Below are 25,822 nucleotides of genomic sequence, written 5' to 3'. Positions count from 1 at the left end.
TTAGCAATATGTATACAAATGAACATTCTTGTTTTGTTTCATTTGGAGAAATAATAGAGTTTGATTCACTTTCCAAAGAGGAAGTATAAAGAAGTAGTCCAATTTGATGACATGGTTCATACCTTAATGAACTCCCATATGGGATGCTGTATTATTTGCTCAAAGACCAGAGTTGAAGTGTTTTGACCACTAAACCAAGCAGACCCTTGTGTGTTCACCCTTTGACTAACAAACTACATGTTCTTCATCACTATAATCCTCTGAAATCCTTTACATTGAATTTATGCTCTGGTCTAGTGAGCCTAATTGTATATTTATTTCTTTTAGGGTCTGTTTGGTTGGAAGTAAAATGTTTTCCTTGGGAAAATATTTTCCGTGGAAGTAATTTTCCATGAAAATTATTTCCCTTTCATCATTTTCAGGTGTTTGGTTAGATTATTGAAAATATTTTCTTACTTCATTTTTCTGGTGTTTGTTTAACTTTTGAAATAATTTCACTTTTATCTCTATCTTTACTTTCTACACATTATAACTACATACTTCTTCCCATGCAAAATAAGAAAATTTATCTCATTGTTTAACTTTAAAAAATCTTGGAGAAATGTATATATGAATAAAAAATATCTCCTTAAGCAATAAACAAATTGCTAGCCATTTAGTGTTAAAAATCAATCACATGCAATGCTTATTGTGACATATATCTTGCACTCTCACTGCTGAAAGTTTCTCTAGAAAAGAATGTTCCTATTATACATAATTAATTACTAGCATAGGATGAGCAGGATGAGGTTTTTTTTTTATTTTGAATATACTAGGGGGAGGGTTGGGTTGGGTTGGGTGGTACGGGGGAGGGAGTGTAAGGAAGAGGTCTTGGGTTCGAATCTTCCTGTTTACACTAAAAAAAAAAAAGAACATACTACAAGATGTTTTCAGTAAGTTTGGAACATACTACAGGCGGGATGCATGCATTTCGGAAAACAACTTCAGTAAGTTTGGAAGGGAAGTTGTTTTCCATAAGATGAGTGAAAATATTTTACATAGGAAAATGTTTTCAGTAACTTTTGTGCAACCAAACACGGGAAATTAGGAAAATATTTTCACCCGAAACAAACGGACCCTTAATCTCAAGCGTTTTCAAAGGGGCGTTGAATCAAGAGTGGTACTCCATGATTGATGATTGCCCACCGAAATCTTTCCCCCTAACCAAATACATAAAGTCTCTAAAAAATACAGTAGAGAAAAATGCAGTACTGGTACTCAAATTTTGATACATGAGGGGTTTTAATCCCCAAATTTTGAACAAAAACAAATATAGTACCCAATTTTTCAACTATTGAGCACATTGAGTATCCTTGACGGATTTTTTTCAAATTGCTACCACAAATGTTACATGATAATCATATGTCCGGCAACTATTATATAAAAAATGCCAAAAAAAATGTAAAAATTTCTTTTGACACTAAGTGTCACGTAAATATCTTTTTAACACAAAGTATTAAGTTTAGGAACTAATAATTTTATCAAGTAAAATATCTTTATGACACTAAATACTAAGTTTAAGAACTAATAATTTTATCAAAAGTATATTTTACATTTTTTGGCAATTTTTGATTAATAGTTGTTAGACATATGACTATCATGTGCTTAAAAGCAATTTGGAAAAAAACTATCAAGAATACTAAATGTGCTTAAAAGTTGAAAGTTTAAGTACCAGATTTGTTTTCGTCCAAATTTGGAGACTAAAACTATTCATCTGTCAAAGTTTGGATACCAAAGCTGCATTTTTCTCAAATACAGTATCTATCAACTTTCGTTTTCCCTGCTTGTGTAATCTCCCACAAGGCGGCCTAAGTGATAAGATACAACAATTAGAAAATGAGTAAGATGAGCCACAAATATGTCACTCTTGTTACATATTTTTATGCATAAAAGTCCTGAAAACTATAGCATTTGCCTGTTATGAAGTTATAAAATACATAAACAAGACAAAAGATACCTAAAGTTTGTCAAGAACATCCCATTCACCAGGTCACTTTCTAATTTTGTTTTTACTAGGAAAAAAACCTGTTCATTGCAAGCATTTTAATTTAAAATCCATCATGTTGAGATCAAATGACTCCGTATAACAAAAGAATCCCGAATTCAGAGTGTGGAGAAACGATAAGACTCCAACAATGACTCCATTGTCATGTCACTTTCGGTTTGTATATTTCGAAATTAACCTCCACATGGCAGCACAAGCCATTCATAAAACTATGATTAGAGAGACTCTAGAAGATCAACTGTTTGGGGAAGGTATCGAAGAAGGCCAAGATCCTCATTTAAGCAGTCAAAAGTAGACGAATACACTGAAAACAATTATCACCTAAGCAACTCCGAACCTTTTTTGTGCATAAAATGATGCTCCAATCCAATGCTATCGCATTTGTACCATCTTGAAGTCTTTATATTGATTCAAAACTACATGCACCATCAGCCTAATTATCACCCAAGCAGTTTCCATGAAAACCACCAATCACTATCAGTAGCAAATTTTTTTTTTCTGATGACTGATCAAATCGAGTTCTAGTACTGGTACGTAGTTTTGCGAACCACCATAACAACCTTCATAAACTGCAGAGAAATTTTTGCATGTGACATCAGGCATGTTTTAAACCATACTCCATGCATGAAAGTCTTCCAATTTTGTTCATACATATCCATGTCTTTATTGAATCATCTAAGCATGAAACTCGAAAGTAGACACGTTTAAAGTAGTCGATAACCTTTAAATGATTTGCCTGTAAGTGTGAAGAGAGAAAGCACAAAAGAAACTCCTCTTTAGTTGTTGAGATTGGGAGTTCCATAAAGACAGACAAACCGTTGAACTTGCCAAAATGTGTGCTGCATCATTTTCTTTTCCGGCTAAACCTTCTGTAAAAGGTGGCAATGGCAATTTCTTGCCCTACAGATACAGAAAAGGAACCGTAAGAGCAGAAGTGCTGATAGCTGATCGCAAGAGGGGTGAACGCATCCTTCCAGAACTGACAATTCAAGGAATTCCTCACAGTGATCACCATATACATGAGATTGTCCGGAGGCAATCGCAAACAAGTAGCTTTTCAAGAAAGGATGCTCTCAGAAGACCTCAGTTCCACCCTATGTTTCTTGAAGAAGCATATGAACGATGCAAGAAAATCTGCGCAGAATACGCCAAAACATTCTATTTAGGTACTCTCAGGAATCCCTTCTCTTTGAAAATTTCTTTATGATAATAACATACCGGAGGTCATTAACATAATCCGAACCTTACCAAAATGTGCTTGTGATCAATTGCTGCATAGAAAATAACAACAAAATAAATAACGCAGACAAGAGAAAAAGAAATTTGTATCCGTTTGTTTTGTGCATCAGTGTAGAGATTTTCACAACTCATCATACTTTGCTACCTTGATGTCCCTGGCATAGGATTGATGGCATGCCAACCTTGTCACCACTGGGGACCATTTCCCGAAGTTCTTGCATAAAATGTTTTTGTTGTAACTAACTAGATAATAGTCTTCTTGAACAATTCAGAAAATTAGGCCTCATATATATGTTGCTCATGCAGGGACAAGACTAATGACAGAGGAGAGACAGAAAGCAATATGGGCTATCTATGGTGAGCTCTTGTTTAATATTGGTAGTCCAAAAAAATTATGGAAGTAGCATAGTGATTAGATTAAACACTGAGTACTGAGTAGCATGTAATGCAGAAGCAAATCTATTCACATCCTATATATGCTCTCTTCTTCTTCTGACGATGAAATTGTTGTTCTGTAGTCTGGTGCAGGAGGACAGATGATCTGGTTGATGGCCCCAATGCTGTCTACTTAAGCTCTGAGGCTCTTGATAGATGGGAAGAGAGAACAGAAGACATCTTCAATGGACGCCCCTATGATATGCTGGATGCTGCACTTACTGATACTGTATACAAGTTCCCTTTGGACATCAAGGTACTAAATAATTGAGACTGAAAACACAATTTGACTTCTCTTTAACCTGTTAAACAACATATATTCTTTTCCATTTCCAGCCTTTGAAGGACATGATAGAGGGAATGAGACTGGACACATGGAAAAGTCGGTATGCAAATTTTGAGGAGCTCTACCAGTATTGCTACTGTGTAGCTGGGACTGTTGGTCTAATGAGTGTCCCAGTAATGGGGATTGCACCAGAATCCCATTTATCTTCTCAAAGCATCTATGATGCAGCACTTTCTTTGGGCATAGGCAATCAACTGACAAACATACTCAGAGATGTTGGAGAAGAGTAAGTATTTATCAGTTACAAAACAGTATGTCTTCCCCAATTCTTGATAAATTCCTTATTCTGATTGGTGAACATCATTTATTATTCCGGCCAGTGCTCAGAGAGGGAGAGTTTATCTTCCGCAAGACGAACTCGCACAGTTTGGATTATGTGATGATGATATCTTCTCAAGAAAGGTCACAGATGGATGGAGAGAGTTCATGAAAAAACAGATTCGACGCGCAAGGTTCTACTTCAATCAGGCTGAGGAAGGAGCTTCACAGCTTGACAAGGCTAGCCGTTGGCCGGTAATTTCTTGCAAAAGATGGCATAACTTTCTCATCCAAAAGGAAGATTAATGAATCAACTAACAGTTTATCACAAAAATTATCAAATTGTAGATTGCATCATCGCAGTATGTCATCTTGCAAGTAATTACTTGATCTGATTGTTGCAGGTCTGGTCATGCTTGATAATATACCGCAAGATCTTGGATGCAATAGAGGAAAATGCTTATGATAATTTGACAAAGAGAGCTTATGTAGGGAAGGCTAAGAAGCTTCTGACATTACCTCAAGCTTATACTAGAGCTCTATCAATGTCCAATTTGGCCTTCCAATCAAATCTTTCATGTGAAAAACACATAACTGGAGGTCAATAACCTCCAATCGTTTGATAGTGATACGCAAACCAGCTGAAACAGGAATTTATTGTCAGTCAGTCTTTGAATTCATGTTGATCAATCTTTTCAACACTTGAAAGATCAAAAAGTAAGGAAACACAAATAAAGAGGGGAAAAAAGTGCCAAGCAAAATGGGGTTTTTTTTTTCTTAGAATTAATCTCCATGGGTGAGATTTTCTTCTCTTCATATTCATCTTCTTCCTTTTAATACTCTGAACTTGTCAATCTGGAATTTTTAAATAAAAACAAGATAAAAAATCACCATATGTGCCAATTATATAAACGTGTTCACAAAATGACGGAGTGCAAGATTTCTTTGAACATATAAAAGAGAACAAATTTTTCGATTTGACATATTTAGCTGTTCTCAATTTAAGGCTAAATATCTTGTAGTCTTTAGTGGTACAATTGACACCTTTGTGCGGCAAGAAGATGGCATAATTTAAACTGAGGAATACTTGGTTTAGTGACTAATATTGTGAGACTAGGACTTAGAAGTCCTAGATTCAAATCTCCTTCCACCTTCCCAATTCTTAAATCCTTTTCTCCTTTTATTAGAAATTTTTTTTTTCTAAAAAAAGAGAGAGATAGCATAATTTAATCTATGGGCTTGATCTCAACTGATTCTATTTTTGTAAAAGCTGATTTTGTAAAATTGATTCTTGAAAATCGTATATTTTCAAAATAACTCACGTGTTCTAGTTTATTAGTTTAAAAAAGTAGTTTTAAGAAATGTACAGGTGTTCTCAAGAAAAGGTTAAAAAATTGATTTTGACAAAAAAAAAAGATCGGATTACATTTATATGCTATATAAATGATTTTTTGTGCTACTTAAACAAATTTTGAAGTAATTAGTCACTTTTCTTATGAAGATTAAATGTTGGATGAGAAAAAGAGAAGGGATATAGATGAATTTGGAAGTGGGATGAGGATAGGAGGAAGATAGAGAACGTTCGACGTAAAAAATTACCTAATCTTTAGGTAATTTAGTAATTATGTTGAAAATATAAGGGTAATTTTGTTTGCATGAAAAGTAAGCAAGAACCAATATTCAAAAGCACCTCAAGACTTGTTTTTGATTTTTTAGGCAAAAATTCAAAATCAAATTTTCAAGATTAGTTGAACACAAAAAAAAAAAGAAAACTTTCCGACAATCAAAAGCTAAAATTAAGTTTCCAAAATCAGTTAAGAACAGGGTGTACGTCCAAATCTGGATGAATTTTGTTACATCGCAAGTCAACGCTTTCAGCAAACAGGAAGAAATCGTGATTAATTATGTGTGCATAATAAGCACGCCTTCGGGTGGGCGTAGTGGAAATGAAGCTTTTATATAGCGACATTATTTTCTGATTGAGAAACATAGCTTGTGATGGCCATTTGACCTGATCCCTCAGATAGGGCCATTACAAAACTAATTAAAAAAAAACTACCACTCACCATTTTTTTTTTGGTTGAGGAACCAAAAATTGCTACCACTTGCTATTCAAAAGTCAAACAAACAAAGACAGACAAAATGTATTGTCTAAATAATTGAGAGCAATTGTAAATATTCAATGAACAGAAATTACTGCCTCCCGAATATGTAAATATTCAAGAAGAAGAAAGAACAAAGTGCAACTTACGACAAGCTTTCTCCATTGACAATTAACTAGTGAAAAAGGAAAGAATGGAATAATACAAACTAAATCAGATTATTCATTGACTTTCAGGGTGACCATACAATCTAGATTGTTTACATTTTAAATCAAAATAGAAATATTATTTTGTTAAAAAACAGAGTCATTTGCAAAGAAAAAACTAAAAGTTCAATATGGTATCAAGTAGTACAAATTTCTATCAAAATGTGTCCATTGAAGTGAAAGGAAAAGAACTATAGGCAATAGCCCCAATCATCAACTTAAGAAATCTATGAAATTGTCTGAAAAATTATGTTCAATTATCATCTACTATTGCAATTTCCTACCATTTGTTCTATTCTATAAAAATTCATCTCATTCATCATGCTGTACCTAAGAATTTACAATATTCTGAAATTGTCCATGAACAACAAAAGAATTATTTTTTTTTTTTTTGTAGTTTTGTCAAATATCTTTTTTTTAGTAACTTACATCTTTACCTTCACAAAATAAACTTAAAAAAATCCAAAAAGACAATGAAAAAATTGTGATCTATGACAAAAATCTAGTGTGTAATTTCATGAAATTCTACCTTATGGGGTTTGTAAATAGCCATTCAAAATGTTTTTCAGAAAATTCCACAAAACAGTCCCAAAACCAATCCATGCGTATCGTTGCTTATTTAAGTTCCCATAGCAAAATCAATTCGCCTTAAAGCTTACCCTTAGTATAAGAGTATTATATTGAACATTTTCCAAATATAATCACTGTGAGTATGCGATATGATTAGAACTATGTAAGTAAGAAATGTTAAAGAAAGAGAAATAGAATACACATCAAAAAGCTATATTCATGAAGAGAAGATACTAAATAAACAAAAGAATAATTAGGATTGTGTAGTTGGTTTAAAATTTGCTAATAATAGACAACTTCTTTATCCCAACCAAAGATAATAGATGAAAAAGAAAACTAATTAACCAATATAAGTATGCAAAATAAATCAAAGTTTAAAATATGCACTTTATTCTATACAATATAGAAAAGTGTTATACTTATGCCATGTTTGATAATGCAATTCAAAATTTAAATTTAATGTGTTCAGATCTTAACATATTTAGATGCATTTGATAACTAAAACTAAAACATCTGAATTCATTAAGTGGCATTGAATTTTTTAAGCAAAATTTGCTCCAAAAAATAAGTAATAAGCTATTTATTTATCACTTAATGTAATATACACTCAAATATATCAAATTTAATACTTAACAATTCACTAATTTAATGGATTTAGATTTTATATTTCAGACTTCAAATTTCAGTTTTCAGATTTTAGTTTTATCAAACGCACCCTTAGTTTTAGGCTCTTCTTTAAGCCTATTAGGTCAAAGTATAGGCTTGGATGCATGCAAATTAAATATATATAGTTCAAGTTTATGGTTTTAGTTTAAGTCCTACCCTTTGTCATGTATAAAGAATGGAATATTTGAATTAGTGAAAACATAAATAATTGAGTCAAAGTTGATATGATGTGTAAGGGAAGTTTGGTACTTGATATTAGTTCAAATAATTAGAAAAAAAAAAACTAATAAGAAGTGTCCTAATTTCAAAGAGTAATGCTCACATAGAGGAAAACATAATAGTAATGTACTACTATAAATATATTTATAAAATGAAAATTTTGAGATTGTATTTTTATGTTGTTCAAATATTTTTTTTTCTAGAATAATATCACGATAGATTTGAATTTCGTCACTTCATTAATACAAGATTTTGTTAAACAAAATCATGAACTAAGAGTTTAACATACAATTGATACAACAATTTCCTATGTGCAGTCTTAAAAAATGAAAAAAATGAAAGATAAATTTTATAATAAATGAATAAAAGAAAAAGTGCATGTCTTGTTACAAGATAAGAAACACATTAAATATTTAATTTGATTACGCAAGTTAGAAGATATGAGCATCTATGTAGTTTTTTTAATGTCCATTCTGAAAAATTGATGGGAAACACACCTTGCATTTTGGCAGATCCGATTTCTTGCAAGAATGTTAGATTTTCTAGGAAAAGCAAAAAGATCAAAAAAAATTGGGAAAAGCAAAGAGATGAAAAAAATTGGGTTTGTTACAGTATTTTTATTTTTTAAAAAAAAATTTATGCTCTATTCAAATCATGAGAAGTGGGAAATTTTCCTTAATTTAGTATTCAACTCATTAGATTTTGGGTGAATTTCAATTTGGCCTTTCAAAGTAGACCAAAGTGTCAATTTAGCCCGTAAAAGTGATTTAACTCCCAATTAAGCCTTTCAAAGTGGAAATTTGATTCCAAATAAGCTTTTTCACCATTTGATATTTGGTCAATAAAATTTGACAATACTTTAGTAGTAAAGTGAAACCCTACCTATTTTTTAGGGACTTTAAAACAATTAATTTCTCGCCTAAATGATCTAAAAGGGATAAAATATTGCTCTTCTAATCTTTAAAAAAAAAAGTTTTAATGCTATTTCAGTGTTCCAAATCTGGTTAGAAGAGTATTATTCTATCCTTTTTGGATCATTTAAGTGAGAAGTTAATTGCTCTAAAGTAAGTAGAAATTATCAGATTTCACTATACCACTAAGGTTTAATTAAACGTTATTGATCAAATGTAAATCGACAGAAGGTCCTATTTAGAACAAAAGTTCCAGTTAAGAAGGCTTAATTGAAACTTGTTCACTTTCATGGACCGAATCAATACTTTGGTCTATTTCAAAGGGCTAAATCGAAATTTGCCCTTTAATTTTTTACAATTTCGTTTATTTGGTGTTCAGATCATTGAATTGTTCACCGTTATTCTTAGTAAAATGCACCAATTCTAAAGATGTTTCTTTAGTTTGGTGTTATAACAAGTGTCCATAGGGCATTCATTAGAAAAATCGTTAATTATTAGATAGTTATAGCTATCTTTGTTAAGGTTAATAAAAGATTAAGGTAGTTGGGGGAATCTTTCTTAATATGAAGTCCATAACATTTAATTATTCACTATAATTTTGGTAAAGTTAGGAAATTTTAACCATCGTCTAATTTTTTGGTAACGTTTGGAAATTTCGGTTATTAAGGACTAATTTTTTTTTTTTTAAGAAAAAACTATTTTTAGATTGAATTGTCATGAAGTAGGGGACTGAGGAAGAGAAGGCGTGAAAGAAATATAAGGAAAGGCGTGCAAAGCTAAGAAGATACACTGGAAGGCGCGGACTAACAAAATCAACAAATAACCAATACAAAAACAAGAAGAAGGCGTGGAGTCAGCAAAGGAGAAGGCGTGGAAAGAAGTACTAAAGGCGTGGCCAACGAAGCACGCCCATTCTGGGTTCATGCTATTCTTGCGGAATTTGTGATCCAACAACCTGAAGATTCTCAATTACACGTGGCGTTTGCTTATTAGCTAGGAAGGAAGTTAGTTAGTTAATTCTCTATAAATAGATCGATTATGTAATAGATAGAGAGCTTTTTGTCTAAGATTTGTTCTGCAATCAGAGAGGAAATATTCCCTCTGTCTTTTCACTCCTGTTTTCCTGCATTCTTTTTCCCCCTTCTTCCTTTTCCCGCCCAAATCTGTTTCTGTATCCAATTTGAAGTTCATCAATAAAATTAGAGGTTCTTCCAATTAAAGTTACCATTCATTTGAGTGTTAATTAGAAGTTCGATTACTTCAGCATTAATCTTCCATTCCCAGCTGGATCTGAGGTTCTGTACCATAACAGTGGTATCAGAGCTGAGGTAACGAGCCATAGGGATGACAAAAAATCAGGATGAGACACTGAGGAGAGAAGTAGTGGAGCTAGGTAGTGTGGTCAGGACCTTCACTAACAAAAATGAGGGAATAGAGCAAGCTATCAGATCAATGGAATTCAGGCAAGACGCTGCTGAAAAGCTATTGAAGGGGATTGATCAGAAATATGAGGGGCTGATGAACATGATGGCTCAACTTATGTCTAAGGTGAATGAGCGTGGCAAGGACCAGGAAGGAAGCAGCAGTTCTAGGGAGGTGACTCAACCAGAAGGATCTAAATTGGATCCACGGAGAGAATTGTCTGGAAGGAAAGAATCCAGGAATGACCACAGGTTACCTAAGATGGATCTACCAGTTTTCACTGGGGACAATCCTAGAGAGTGGATCAGGAAGGCCAACAAATACTTCAAGATACATGGAGTGGAGGATGATATGAAATCTGATGTGGCTGAACTCTACTTCAGGGACAGGGCAGACATCTGGTTCCATGGAGTCTTCCATGGAAGGGAGATTATACCCTGGGAGGAGCTGTCTACTGCTCTGTGTGTCAGGTTTGGAGAAGGGAAACCTGAGGAGGCCATCGAGGAGTTCAACAAGCTGACACAAGCTGGATCAGTGGCTGACTACCTGGAGAAATTTGAGATGCTCAAGGCCCTGGTAATGCCATCCTTACCACATTTGTCTGATTCCTATTATAAAGCATGTTTTATGAGTGGATTGAAAGAGGAAATTGTCAATGTGGTTAAGATATCTAAACCTGAATCTTTAGCTGATGCCATTGAAATAGCTAAACTGCAAGAGAGAAACCTTAAGGCCATACAGAAAATACACAGACCTGTTCCTGCTGGCCTCCATAGCCAGAAGGGGCCAGTAAAGACATTTACTCCTTCCAAGTGGAACCAAGACAACTCCAAACACACTCCTAGACCTTATAACCAAAAATCATTCAACCAGAGCCAATTCAAAAAGATTTCCCCTAATGAGTTTAACTTGAGAAGGGAGAAAGGACTGTGCTATAAATGTGCTGAGCCTTATACCCTGGGACATATATGTAAACAGTCTCATGTTCATTACCTACTAGCTGAAGAAGAGGGGTCTGCAGGAGGGAAGGAAGAGCAGGGGGATGAGGTGTACTGTGATTGTACTACTGGAGAGCTGGCTGATGAACACATGGAAGTATCTGTGCATGCATTGGCTGGAGGTGCAGGGCACAAGACCTTAAAGCTTAAAGGTCTGACAAAAGGGAGACAGGTTACTGCATTAATAGACAGTGGCAGCACCCATTGTTTTATAGATGAGCAACTGGCAACAAAACTGAGGCTTGGTACACAGGGACCTAGAATGATGGTCAATGTGGCTAATGGAGAAAAGGTGAACTCAATGGGACTAGACAAGCCCCTGCAATGGGAAATGCAGGGACACCAATTCCAGCATACCTTCAACACTCTTAAACTGGGGGGCTGTGACATGATCCTAGGAGTGGACTGGTTGGCAAGGCATAGCCCCATTGAATTCGATTTCAAGGACCTCAGTATGAGGATCCACCAAGGAGAACAGGAGGTAGTGCTAAGAGGGGAGGGTAACAGTGTCAAACTAAGAGGACTCAAGGAAAACAGGCTGAAGAAATGGCTAAGGAAGCAAGCTTATGGGGTAGTAGCACAATTAGCAGCAGTAGTAGAGGAAGAGGACCCAGGGCAAATACCTACTGAAATCAGTCAAGTTCTGGATCAGTACAAGGATGTTTTTGAAGAGCCTAAAGGGATGCCACCTACCAGGAGCCATGATCACCAGATTACTTTGAAAGAGGAGGCCAGACCTTTCCAGGTGAGGCCATACAGATGCCCCTACGTGCAGAAGACAGAAATTGAGAAATTGGTGAAGGAGATGCTAGAAATAGGTATCATACAGCCTAGCAGCAGCCCCTTTGCTTCTCCAGTATTGCTAGTCAAGAAGAAGGATGGATCCTGGCGATTCTGTGTGGACTACAGGCAACTGAATGAGCTGACTATCAAGAACAAGTTTCCCATGCCCTTGATTGAAGAGCTGATTGATGAGCTGCATGGAGCCAGGTACTTCACTAAAATTGACTTAAGGGCTGGTTACTTCCAAATCAGGGTCAAGGTGGAGGACATTCCAAAAACAGCCTTCAGGACACATCAAGGACTCTATGAGTTCAAGGTCATGCCATTTGGTTTGACCAATGCCCCTGCAACCTTCCAAAGTCTGATGAACCAAGTCTTCCAGGAGCAGATGAGAAAACATGTACTGGTGTTCTTTGATGATATCCTGGTTTACAGCCCAACCATGGAGGCACATGTGCAGCAAGTGACAGAGGTCTTGAACATCCTGAGGCAACATCAGCTATATGCCAAGATGAGTAAGTGCTCTTTTGCACAACTGCAGGTAGAATACTTGGGACACATCATATCAGCAGAAGGGGTTCAGGCTGACCCAGGGAAGATTGAAGGCATGAAGAACTGGCCAAAACCAACAAATATCAAGCAGTTGAGAGGTTTCCTGGGGTTGACTGGTTACTACAGGAGGTTTGTCAAGGGCTATGGAGCCATAGCAAGGCCCTTGACCAACTTACTAAAGAAAGACAACTTCCACTGGAATGAGGACTCAGAAAAGGCTTTTCAGAAACTGAAGGAGGCCATGTGCAGCACCCCTGTCCTAGCTATCCTTGACTTCACTCAACCCTTCATCATTGAAACAGATGCATGCTACCATGGCATAGGAGCAGTGCTGATGCAGAACAAGAAGCCTATTTCCTACCTCAGCCAACCCCTAGGCCAAAAAAATATGGGGCTGTCCATCTATGAAAAGGAGCTACTGGCATTGGTAACTGCTGTGACTAAGTGGAGACACTACCTGGAGGGACATCACTTCATCATACACACAGACCACCAGAGTTTGAAGTATCTGCTTGAACAAAGGATCACTACCCCTCTCCAACAAAAATGGCTTACCAAGCTGCTTGGCCTGAGCTATGAGATTCACTATAAGAAAGGGAAAGACAATGTGGCTGCTGATGCACTTTCTAGGCATGACAGAGAAGAGACAGGAGAGTGCTCTGCCATATCATGTGCAATACCTACATGGATACAGGAGGTGTTGGAGAGCTATAAAGAGGATGACTGGATCAAGGAGACTATATCTCAGGTATTACTGACTCCTACTCACGTACCAGATTACTCTTACCATGATGGTATACTCAGGTACAAGAAAAGGTTGGTGGTAGGAGGCCAGGGGGACATCAGAGAAAAGATCATCACTGCTTTACATGACTCCCAGGTGGGAGGACACTCAGGAATTCAAGCTAGCTACCTGAGAGCCAAAAATCTGTTCTACTGGCCAGGGATGTACAAAACCATCAAGGAGAAGGTGCTGGAATGTGACACTTGCAGAAAGTGTAAAGATGAACATGTAGCCTATCCAGGCCTGCTACAGCCATTACCTATCCCTCAGCACTCTTGGAGTCATGTTACCATGGACTTCATTGAGGGATTGCCACAATCAGAAGGGAAGAATACTATAATGGTAGTGGTGGACAGGTTCACAAAATATGCTCATTTCATCAGTCTCTCACATCCATTCGATGCCCCAAAGGTTGCCAGGCTCTTCATTGACCAAGTCAGTAAGTTGCATGGGATGCCTCAGAACATGCTATCAGACAGGGACAGGATATTTGTTAGTCAATTCTGGGGAGAACTGTTCAATACGTTGGGGGCTAAGCTGAACTACAGCACAGCCTATCATCCTCAAACTGATGGCCAGACAGAAAGGGTAAACCAAGTGCTAGAGATGTACCTCAGGTGCTTATCACATATGGAGCCTAAGAAATGGAACCAGTGGTTGTCTATGGCAGAATGGTGGTACAACACCTCACACCACACTGCTATTCAGATGACCCCCTTTGAGGCATTATATGGCCTTCCCCCTCCCCAACTGGCTCTGGGGCCTTACCAGCAGGCCAGAGTGGCTGCAGTAGGGGATTATGTCAAAGAGAGACAGCTGATTGATAACGTGCTGAAACAGAACTTGAAGCAGGCTCAGGAGAGGATGAAACGGTATGCTGATGAGAGGAGAAGTGAGAGGGAGTTCAACACAGGAGATTGGGTATACCTGAGGCTACAGCCGTATAGACAGACTTCAGTAGCCTTGAGAGGGAATACCAAACTCTCAGCCAGGTATTATGGCCCTTACAGGATAGAAGAAAGGATAGGACAAGTGGCATACAAACTGGACCTGCCAACCTCATCAAAGGTCCATCCTGTCTTCCATGTATCCTTGCTCAAACGGAAGGTAGGAAACACAGTCACCCCTACACTTCAATTGCCTGACACAAATGAAAAGGGACATTGGAGGGTAGAACCAGTGGCAGTGCTTGACAGGAGGATGGTGAAGAAACGAAATGCTGCTGCAACACAGTGGTTGATCCATTGGTGGGGAACAGATCCTGCAGAGGCCACATGGGAGCTCGCAGAAGAGATAAAACAACAATTTCCCACTTTCCAATCTTGAGGGCAAGATTTGCTTTCAAGGGGGGAGTATTGTCATGAAGTAGGGGACTGAGGAAGAGAAGGCGTGAAAGAAATATAAGATAAGGCGTGCAAAGCTAAGAAGATACACTGGAAGGGGCGGACTAACAAAATCAACAAATAACCAATACAAAAACAAGAAGAAGGCGTGGAGTCAGCAAAGGAGAAGGCGTGGAAAGAAGTACTAAAGGCGTGGCCAACGAAGCACGCCCATTCTGGGTTCATGCTATTCTTGCGGAATTTGTGATCCAACAACCTGAAGATTCTCAATTACACGTGGCGTTTGCTTATTAGCTAGGAAGGAAGTTAGTTAGTTAATTCTCTATAAATAGATCGATTATGTAATAGATAGAGAGCTTTTTGTCTAAGATTTGTTCTGCAATCAGAGAGGAAATATTCCCTCTGTCTTTTCACTCCTGTTTTCCTGCATTCTTTTTCCCCCTTCTTCCTTTTCCCGCCCAAATCTGTTTCTGTATCCAATTTGAAGTTCATCAATAAAATTAGAGGTTCTTCCAATTAAAGTTACCATTCATTTGAGTGTTAATTAGAAGTTCGATTACTTCAGCATTAATCTTCCATTCCCAGCTGGATCTGAGGTTCTGTACCATAACATGAATCCACACAAAAGGAATTAATGATACTAAATTAGCAGTAGAAGGCGCTAATTAAGAAAACATGTTTAACTTTTTTCTAGGTTAACTCACCTATATATGAGTGTGACTAGATGTTAATTTGTCTACTTCTTTTGCACTTGAAAATTCTACACTACAGCCTCCTAAATCCCACGGCAAACCATGAGGAGTTACTCTAGTCTTGCAACTGCGATTGTTCTTCTCTTCATCATAGTCGGTAAAGAATCTCATTACTTCTTTTTTTTTCCCCTTAAATGTCTGATTTGCTGTTCTTCATGAATAATACGAGGAAGATACTAGTTTTGATTAGATTACAGTGTAGAATCATAGAAGACACAATAGACACTTTTTAATATTATGATTTTAATGCACAGCAATTATCAAGGCATGTGCATTTTCAACGACTACAAAAGAGTTTCCAACTATTGTTTCAAGAGCTTAAATTAAATTCCATAAAATCTTTCTCCAGTAGTTTCGTCTTCTCTAATTTCTGTAAAATTATTCCTTTGTAAGGAGACTATTCAAAGAATAAATAAGAAGTTAAATAGGTTCAAACTAGACGTGTCAATGGGTCAGATTTTACCTAAATCCAATCTAGACCCGATATAATTAGATAGGATTTAGGTTTAATTTCTCAAATCCAAACCCTATCCAAACCATGATCCGGTAAGAGTCATGGATCTGAGTAGGGTCTGATTTTCTATGATCCATACCCAAATCTAGATCCAAATCTAATCCTACTCAAACTCATGTATAAATAAATAATAGTGTGTGTGTATACATACATATACATGCATATATATATATATATATATATATATATATATGTAAGTAAAGTTAGAAAATAATCTAATATTTTATGGTCATTGGATCGAATATAGTAAGATTTCATGATTGTTAGATTAAAGGAGAAAAAAATAAAGGTAAACAAATGAAAGATTGAATGTAGATGCAAATAAAATTTAAAAAATAAATAGAAATAACTGCTAATAATTTTTTCTTTGATTCATAATATTACATTCAACTTCTTGAATGTTTATTTTATTATTTGAAAATAAAATTAGATGGTATTTATGTTATTTTTGAACTCTATATATTTTTAAAATATTTTTACTTTAGTTATTCATTGAATGTTTAGAAAATTACTCACGGGTACCTATTGGATACCAAAATCCATGAGGGTTCGGGTTTGAATTTATTTTTTTAGGTCTAATTAAATTTAATTCTAGATCTGGATCAAAGGAGTAACATACCCACTTCCAACAACAATAGAACAAAATATATTTAGACACACTTGCAAAAACTGACTTTTTTAAGACAATGGTAATTAGGGGTTTTGTTAGTTACTTGCTTTAACAATATTCTCAAATTTTGTTTTCCAACTTTTGAATGATCAAATGTAGGGAATGGATCAGTGTCAAAGGTGAACGCAATAACTAGAGAATGTGCAGTCATTATTCCTACTGGAAAAACATGTAACAACAATACTTGCAATGAGGAATGTTTGAAAGAACATGGAGGAAAAAACCAAACAATTGCTCGTGGATTCTGCTCCAGCTATAATCCTGACCAGTGTCTCTGCTTTTTTTGTTGTTCTCCCCATTGTGATCTGAAGGACATCATTGAAATGGCGAAAAAGAAACTGGGATAGAATTCATGTCCATTGATATCTTGGTTCAGTTAATGTTTTTTTTTTCTTTTTTGGTGATGCTTACGTTAGATGAGCAAGAATTGACCAAATGGCAACAAAAGATAACTTTCTAAGTCTTTCTTTTTCTTTTTTTTTTTCTGCCAATCTATCCTACTTTCTTTCTTCTTTTAGTGTGAATCATTTAATTGCTTTTGATATATTAAATGTAAATAAAGTACTGAATCCCTAGTTTGGACCAGCAAGAAAAGCAAAGAGGTGCCAGACAATTGAAGTTCTTTCTTGCATAAGACACAACTCTCAATGGAGGAGATCTTGATCTTGTTTGCTGATCAAATTCCTTTTTTTTTTTCCTTCTGAGCAAATTGAATTTTTCCTTTTATTTCGAAAAAATTTTGCCAATGAGGCCTATATGCAAATGAAGATTGAAAAAGAAACCATCAAATGTGAATATGGCGTAAACATGTATACCCGAAATGCTAGAGTTCAAGCATTTTTTGGCATATATAGAACCACTTTAACATAATACTCATAAGTGTTTGAAATATGAGGCTGGAAGTTTTATAGCACTTCCTAGTTACTAGCGCTAGCTAGGTTGAACGCCTTTAGGCTGGGGTAATTGGTCCAGCTCTACGATTCAGGATGTAAGGCGACAGAGAGAAGGCGTGGGTGAAGTTGGCGTAGAGGCGTGATTCTTACTGCTATCTTATTGTAGCGAAATGGAGAAGTCAGTCCACGCTTTTTAGTAGGAAGGAAAGGAGGCGTAAATTTGTGGAGCAAATACCAAAGCACGTCTTTGTAGTTGGTATGCAACTAATTTTCAGTTTGATTGTGCATAATTCATATGTTTCTTAACGAATTTAGTCTACAGAGATGATCCACATGGACAAAAATCTGTGCGAATTTTATGAATTTATGTTTAATAATAGTGAATTATGAGTTTATGACAGATAAAACAAGGATCTATTCTAAATCAAAAAGTTAAACACGGATCTATTCTAAATCAAAAAAGTTTGGAGTTATCTTATTTGCAAAAAAAAATTAATTTAGGGAATGAGTGGTAATGCCAGAGTTTCATTATAAGCCCAATCCATTTTTTCATGCTCATTCGATGCCCCTAGATTACATGGTTGAGAAAAGAAAAAAAAAAAGATTTTAATTTTTTTCTTCTACCATTTTCTTCTCTTTTTGCACAGGAGACTTCTATTTTTTTTTCTTCTACTATTTTCTTCTCCATTACACTGCTAAATTTTCAAGGAGAAAGTGAATGCAATATTCTACTTTCGAAAAGTCAATTGTCAACCTTCCCGTTCGTCTATTTCAACTTATTTTCTCTAATGGTGTAAATGAGTCTAAATGAGCCAAACAACTTTTTATTCAAAATTATTTGATTATTTTGATGAGTTTAAAATTATGTTTAACCTTGATTTGTTTACTTTTTGAGTTGAGTTTAAATGAGTTTTTATCGAGTCGAGCACAAGTCGAATTCAAGTAGTTTGAATATTTTATATATAAAATTTCACTTTCATGCTAATCAAATTGAGCTTGAGCTAAACTTAAAAGTTTCTCAAATATAAAATGTTATTCAACTGTGATTTGATTAGTTAACAAACCAAATTTAAACGAGCTCTTCTTGAATCAAATTATCAAGTAACTTGATTCGTCTTTCAATCCTATTTTCCCCAACTGACGGCTATGTTTTTCGTTTGAAGTCCATGTCCAATTCTGTGTAAAACACGCAATAATGGAAACTTTACTAAAAGCCCACGAGCATTCTGCGGGCATGCTGAAAATCTTTGCAGCCCAATGCAGGTGGAGTGTCCAAAAATTAAAATACTATACAAAAATTTATTTGAATAAAATTAATTGTGCATCATCAAATATACATAAAAAAAATATTTTGTGGCCAAATTAGTCATTTTAACAAGTGACATTATGTATTTCGTCTAGAGAAGCTTAGATTCTAATTCTGATTTGGTAGGTATTGCGTGCGTATGGACACTATTGGACAAATATCAGTTAAGATCTTTGGATGTTTGTTGAATAAGTAATAAATTCTTTTTTTGAGAATAAAGGTCCCTTGCTTCCATTAAGCGGTTTTGAGATTTATAAGATTTGCTTGGACGGATACTACTAACACCAGCTACAAGGGCTACTAAGTTATTCAAAATCCTCCAGAATGGAGGTGTTCTTAGTTTTAACATTGTTTAAAGGGCTCAAGTTGAGTAATTCTTTTTTCAAGGTTTAAGTTCTTTTCCATCTCTGGATCAGTTAAAGTGCAATTTGACATTTCCACTTCTGCATTCTTTGCAAAGAATACCAAAACTCAGATTGTCCTGAAATGGTTCTGTTAAGTTGTTTACAGTTATTATAGCAAGGGAATACATTAATACAGGTAATGTGATGCATGAACACACCACAGTGACAAAATGTTCAGTCATTATTTGATCATGTTGCTTGCACGATAATAGTTTGAAATGTCGAATGATGAAATATGATTTTCATCGACAGTAAAATAGGGTGGAGCTAAATCCACACCTCTTTAGTCTAAATCCACACCCTTTACACCAAAATGTCTATAAAGCTCACACTATTTATCAGGATTTCATAGGAACTTTTTCAATATCAAAACTAACCCTTTGTAGTGGAAAAAGATGAAGTCAATCAAGTTTATCTTTCTCCTTTTTTTATCATATCATTTTATCGTCCTTGTCCTTACCTTCCAATACCGAAGACTTATAGTGGCAACTATCATCATCAACTAAAATGCACTAGAGTATAGCAAAAATTTATCAAAAAATTATTATTGATAATAAAAAAAACAAAAATTTCAGGATCAAATTGAAGAGTGATACTTGATTTACAAATATCTATTGATAATAAAAAAGAAAACAAATGATGATCATGTCAATGATTTCATATTCACTTGGAACTAGAAGTTCGAAGTTCTTCAGCTGATGATAATAGTTGCTGCTATAATTCGTAAATATCAGAAGGTAAGGAATAGGGATGATGAAAGGATGCAATTGAGTGGGGGAAAAAATAAACTTAATTAGCGCCATCTTTTCCCATCACAAAAGGTTAGTTTTGGTATTGAAAAAGTTCCTATGAAATTTTGATAAATAATATGGGCTTTATAGATATTTTGGTGTAAAAAGTGTGGATTTAGACTAGAGAAGTGTGAATTTAGCCCCACCCTAAATAGTATGGGTTTTATAGATATTTTGGTATAAAAGGTGTGAATTTAGACTAGAGGGGTGTGGATTTAGCCCCACGCTTTAAAATATAGAGAGTAAAGTACAACTGACACCAAACGCTAGGGAGGTTTATAGCATAAACCTACCATAAATCTCTAAAATAGTCCAATTATTCCTAAGTAAACATACAATATTTGATTTCAATCAAAAGGGATGTCGAGAATCTTAAAAGTGTGGCTAATGAACAACAATTATCAAAACCTGTGCATACGCTAGAGGAGCAGTTGCATTAGCAACTTCCGGATATCAATTCAAATAACTTAGTATTAAGGCATCAATCATGCATATCGCTTAAGGTAGTCCTCAACGGTAGTGTACTTGACTTCAGGATACAATTCGGATGCCTCTTCCCCCCTTCATCTCCTATCTCAAAGTTTGCAAGGCATCCTTCATGGCATACAGTTTGATGTACACACATACATATTATTGTTGTTGTTGTATGAAGAGATGATCTATCTGAACAAAACTCACAAGTATAACAATATTCTATGGTTATACATAGCATGTAATATAAAGCCAAACACATGCTGGATTAGTTAGTAAAGACGAATCACTTATAACGACTTATGATTTTGAGGATATATTTTGATTCGTGGAGGTGATTAGAGTTAAAATCAGCCAAACGTATTGTTAAAAAAAAACGTAACATAAATAACAATCATGTAATAATTGAACATAAGACAATTATATTTTGTCCCACCCAGTGGCAAAGGTGCTTAACTAGCTAATTGGTGTTTATAGATGATGGAAAGGTATTTACAAATAACAATTACAGTAATCAAATCTATCTCCCATCTCCCCTCCTCCCCACCCCTCCTATGTTGTTGTCCATTTGACACAAGAGTTCGAATTTGGAGCTGAAATTTGATCACGCCGATTAACTACTGATTTTTCATGGGAAAAGTGTGATCAACAATTCTTGTTTTGAAAATATTATTTTTACATTATGAATTTTTTCCTTCCCTCAATTTATCCCCTGACACAGATGGGCCTATAGTTTTGGGCTCGGTGTCCACGTCCAATAGTCTGTAAAACATGTAATGCTCGAAGAAATCCCACATGCATTTTGTGGATATTCAAAAAGTCCTTGCAGCCCAATGCATGTTCACATTAAAAAATAAATATTTTTAAGAAAATCTTTTGACAAAAATTCATTGAACCAATGATCTTATATATACTGAAAATGTATATACTACAATGGTTGGATTCATGACACATATATAAAATTTCAATTTCAATTTCAAATTCAAATTAGTTATCATACATCTAACCGTAATAATATATATACTGTTAGTATATGTAAGTACGAGTATAAACGAATCTAATCAATCTAAAAACTCTAGTATTCAAATTTGTTTGATTATGTTAACGAGGTTAGAATTTTATTCAAATTTAACTTGTTTATTTGACGAACCGAATTTAAACAACCTTTTTATCGAATTTGAATGTTATCGAACGTAAAATACTATTCAAATTTGGTTTGACTAGTTATCGATTCAAGCTTGAATGAACCCTTACCAAGTTGAACTCGATTCGAATATCGAGCAACTTGATTCATCTTTCAGCATAAGATTAATGCATAAAGTATAAATGAAATATAGCTTTGATATACAGTGGCAGTTTCCAACAACGATGCTTTTACTCGGGCATTAGCTTTGATATAGGCTTTAGTAGAAATAGGTGGTTCTGCCCAGTTTTTCAAACGCCAAGCAGAAGAATCGAAACTGTTATTTGTACAGGGCAGGAAAATGTTGTATTCATGTTTATAAGAACATTACAAACTTCATGGTCTATTTCTTTTTTAACTGACCAAAGGACAAAATAATCCACAAGAAGTAGGCTTCGATTTCCCTTGGCTTAATGTTGAATTGAACTTGAAGCTTTAGATCCAATCACTATAACAGTTTCCTGATAGAACTGCCTAGTAAGTAGCAATGAGTTCAATCTTTAGTCATGTTATCCTTTAGGTTCTAAATGATCTCAGGCACCATCCAGGTTGGAATGTCCCATAACAAGAAGAAAATGATACAATTGAAAGGCTCTTCACCATCATACAATGCTATAGAGAATATAAGATGTAAAAGGCCATCACAAGATTTCCGCCAGTTTTAACTCGAATCTCTAAGGACATATCAACTGGACTAACAAATTGAAATGGTCATTTGGCCTGATTTTTTTACTAGAATTGCAGAAAATGAAACCTCTATTTGGTTTCCAGAAATTTAGCATATTAAGTAGAAAGAAACTCAAGTTAGGCACAATAACAAATTACATTAACAAGTTCCGTTCTTGATTAATTTCACGCACTAGTTCTTCATCTATTACAACTCTCTATTCATACAAAACAAATTGATACATAAAAATGCACCTGGTGCTCAAGTACATCTAAGAATTTCTACTAACAAGGATGCGATTTTTGCAACAGGTTTATAGAATGAAACACAAGCTAAGCCTGCCAGCTTGGAAAGACATAAGGCTAGGTCAACATACACGTAGCTTCTGGGTATACCAATCCTATCTTGAGCCACAGGATCCCCAATTCGTTCTTTCACAGTCCACCGCCGATACTATCTTCAGTCACTGGATTCCCAGTTCTTTCTTCCACAAAAGATGCATCCAAATTTTTTTTTGCACAAGCCATCCATATATTTATAAGAATATATTCAACCTTCCGATCTCGGCGACACTTTGATGTTGAATCGTTAATATATGATTTATTATACCTAATAAACTCATTTCCTTCCAAGTTACCGCCTCATGAGCCAGTAATTACCTCCTCATAAGTCGGAATAAACCCACTCAACAATCAATCTCATGTATATATATTTATATCAATTTATCGATTAATTCACCTCACAACGCAGTAACAATTAATATCAATAACTTATACATAGAAACCGTGGTCGTACAACATGATCAATCTTTCACTTGAAGACACCAAGCACATGAAACACAAGAACGGCAGAATTCATCGCCAAATCTAAGTTTCTGCAAAAGTAATGTTTCATGTCCAGCAGCACGGAATAGATATATCTCCTTCATAATTAAAGTGAATGAATACCTGTATCGTTGAAGACCAATTGAGCTTCCAACATCTCCGATTGAACTTACAACCGCACCGCTTCTATTTCTCTGCTTGTGTTTCGAATCTTGCCATCAATATTTAAAGGTAGATTTCGGTTTAGGGTTATGTCAAAATTAGTTTGAGTGACCAATGTACCCTTTATCATCATGGCCAAAAGGACAAAGGGACCGCAGATGTTGGACAATTTGCTAAATTAGGCCCTGATAAGTCTTTTTATAAATTTTTGGAATTCCATTTTTTGGTTATAGAGCAATAATTTAATTAGGGGCTAATTACAGTAAACACCCAATAGAATTAGGGATAGTTACACTTTGCCCCCAAAGCCCCCAAAAAAATGCAATCAAGGGACACTTTATACCAAGAATATTATACTTAAAAGATTCCATTAGACCTTAGATAAAAATTGACAGCTAAAATCTTCTAATATTCACCCTAATTTCATTTTACCCTTCTATATTTTTTGTATATGACATTTTAGATACTAGTGTTAGTATAATTTGTAAATTCTATTAAAAGAAAGCCCACAACTGTTATAGATACTCATCTTTTACTTTGCTTTTTTTTTTTTCTGCCTTTTTTCCTTTAGTTTATTGTATATAACTTTTAATTTTTTAGCTTCCACAGTCACTATTAAAAACACTTATAGAGATAGAAAAATCTTTTTTTTTCTCCTTTACAAAGTGATTTATTTTTGTTTGTAAACGGAGGACTGTACATGTTATATGTTGGCATATAAAGGAACAACAGAATTTGAAATTTAAGATATGATTATGAAAATTTTAATTGGAACAATCCTTAATTTTTGGGTTATAAGGTTACTTTATGTTGATCTTACTATTGTTATTGTTGTTTAAATATTTATTAACAACATGGTAATTCTTCTATAGTTGGATTTCAGGGAAGTTTCTTTTTTAATTTCCAGAAAACAAGCAAATTAATAGCAGCGAGGCCCATCTAAAATGCATATTCGGTAGGTTGGGTATAGGCAGGGCATTGGCAAAATCAAGTTTCTTTAATTCTTCATAACTTTTCCAGTTTTTTTTTTTCTTTCTATATACTTGAATGGGTAAAACAAGGTAAAACAAAGTTGATGCACTAAGATTAATTTCTAACAATGCTAAACATACGGCTCATATGGGAAAAAGGTCATAGGTATCCTCCTTTGGCCATGGTATAATTTCTTTTTTCAATTATAGAGCAAATTGGATATGCTGTAAAATGGACAAAAAAAAAAAAGAAAAGAAAAGCTCACCACTTATTGCGACGATGTTGTCCCTAGATTGTAGTTTCGATTTGCACAATATTTACAACAGTGGCGGAGCCAGAAAAAAATCTCAGTGGAAGCAAAAATAACATTAAAATTTTTTATCTGCTCTTTTTCTAGTTTTTTAAGCAAAAAAAAAAAAAATTCACCAACAAGTACAAATGATACGTATATTCCATGAAAAACATAAAAAGACAAACTCAAAATTATTAATGTAATAATAATTTTATTTCAAAAACAAACTAAACTATTTGAAATTGTTCACGACGAGTTTTGATATTTTGATAACGGTTTACGACTTTCTCATTTTGAATTTCACGAAATATATTTTTCTCAATATAAGTAACTAAACAATCATTCATCCAAGTGTCTCCCATTTTATTTCGTAACCGATTTTTCACTATATTCATAACTGAAAAAGTCCTTTCTACTGTAACTGTAGCAATAGGCAAAATCAAAGCCAAACTTTAAGAGCATATAAACCAATGGATACACAATATCTCTCTTAGTCTCCACCAACCTTAGAGCAAGATCAGAGATTTTTCTTAAATTGAGAAATTCCTTAGCTAATTTCAAGTCATTAATATAAGTATCCAATTCAGTGTCAAGTGCAAGAATATCCAACTTAGAATATCCAATTCAGTGTGGGACGGCAGATGGGATATGCTTATGAGCAAAGTTCGGTGCGGATAGATTTGTGGCTCTGTTGGGAGGAAAATGGGAAACCAGAGAAGCAATAAATGATGGAGGAAAGGGAAATTGGGAAGTGGGGACAAAGGAAGTAAATGATGGATTAAGAAAGAGAGACCATCGATTGCCGGGGGGAAATTGGGGACAGAAAAGCAATGTTTTCAGAACCGGACCGGACCGGCCGGTTCGACCGGTTGGACCGCGAACCGGCCATGTCACCGGTCCGGTCTAATGCTAAAGCCGGAAGTTCATGGAGAACGGTTGAAACCCGGACGAACCGGACGAACCGTTAAGAACCGTGAACCGGCGGTTTTTTAAATTCTTCAACAAAATATCAAGAATGGTGTAGCTAAGATTCAAACCTGGGT

At 35.1% G+C, this 25,822-nt stretch overlaps 1 protein-coding gene across 2 annotated transcripts; it reads left to right on the top strand.

The window, feature by feature from the left end:
• The first annotated feature begins 2,360 nt into the window (after positions 1-2,360).
• Positions 2,361-4,989, top strand: LOC113688174 (phytoene synthase 2, chloroplastic-like). 2 transcript variants are annotated; one of them, XM_072052111.1, is made up of 7 exons: positions 2,366-2,574; positions 2,951-3,210; positions 3,590-3,640; positions 3,802-3,974; positions 4,055-4,290; positions 4,385-4,577; positions 4,727-4,989. In XM_072052111.1, exons 2-7 carry the CDS (start codon positions 3,141-3,143, stop codon positions 4,928-4,930), a joined length of 927 nt encoding a protein of 308 aa, XP_071908212.1. In that variant the 5' UTR covers positions 2,366-2,574; positions 2,951-3,140; the 3' UTR covers positions 4,931-4,989. The 2 variants fall into 2 exon arrangements, with proteins under 2 accessions (XP_027061686.1, XP_071908212.1); XM_027205885.2 differs by having other exon boundaries at positions 2,361-3,210.
• The last annotated feature ends 20,833 nt before the right edge of the window (positions 4,990-25,822 follow it).

This window comes from Coffea arabica, chromosome 1e (genome assembly GCF_036785885.1).
Source record: "Coffea arabica cultivar ET-39 chromosome 1e, Coffea Arabica ET-39 HiFi, whole genome shotgun sequence".
NCBI lineage: Eukaryota > Viridiplantae > Streptophyta > Magnoliopsida > Gentianales > Rubiaceae > Coffea > Coffea arabica.
This window is presented reverse-complemented; position numbering and strand designations above follow the sequence as displayed.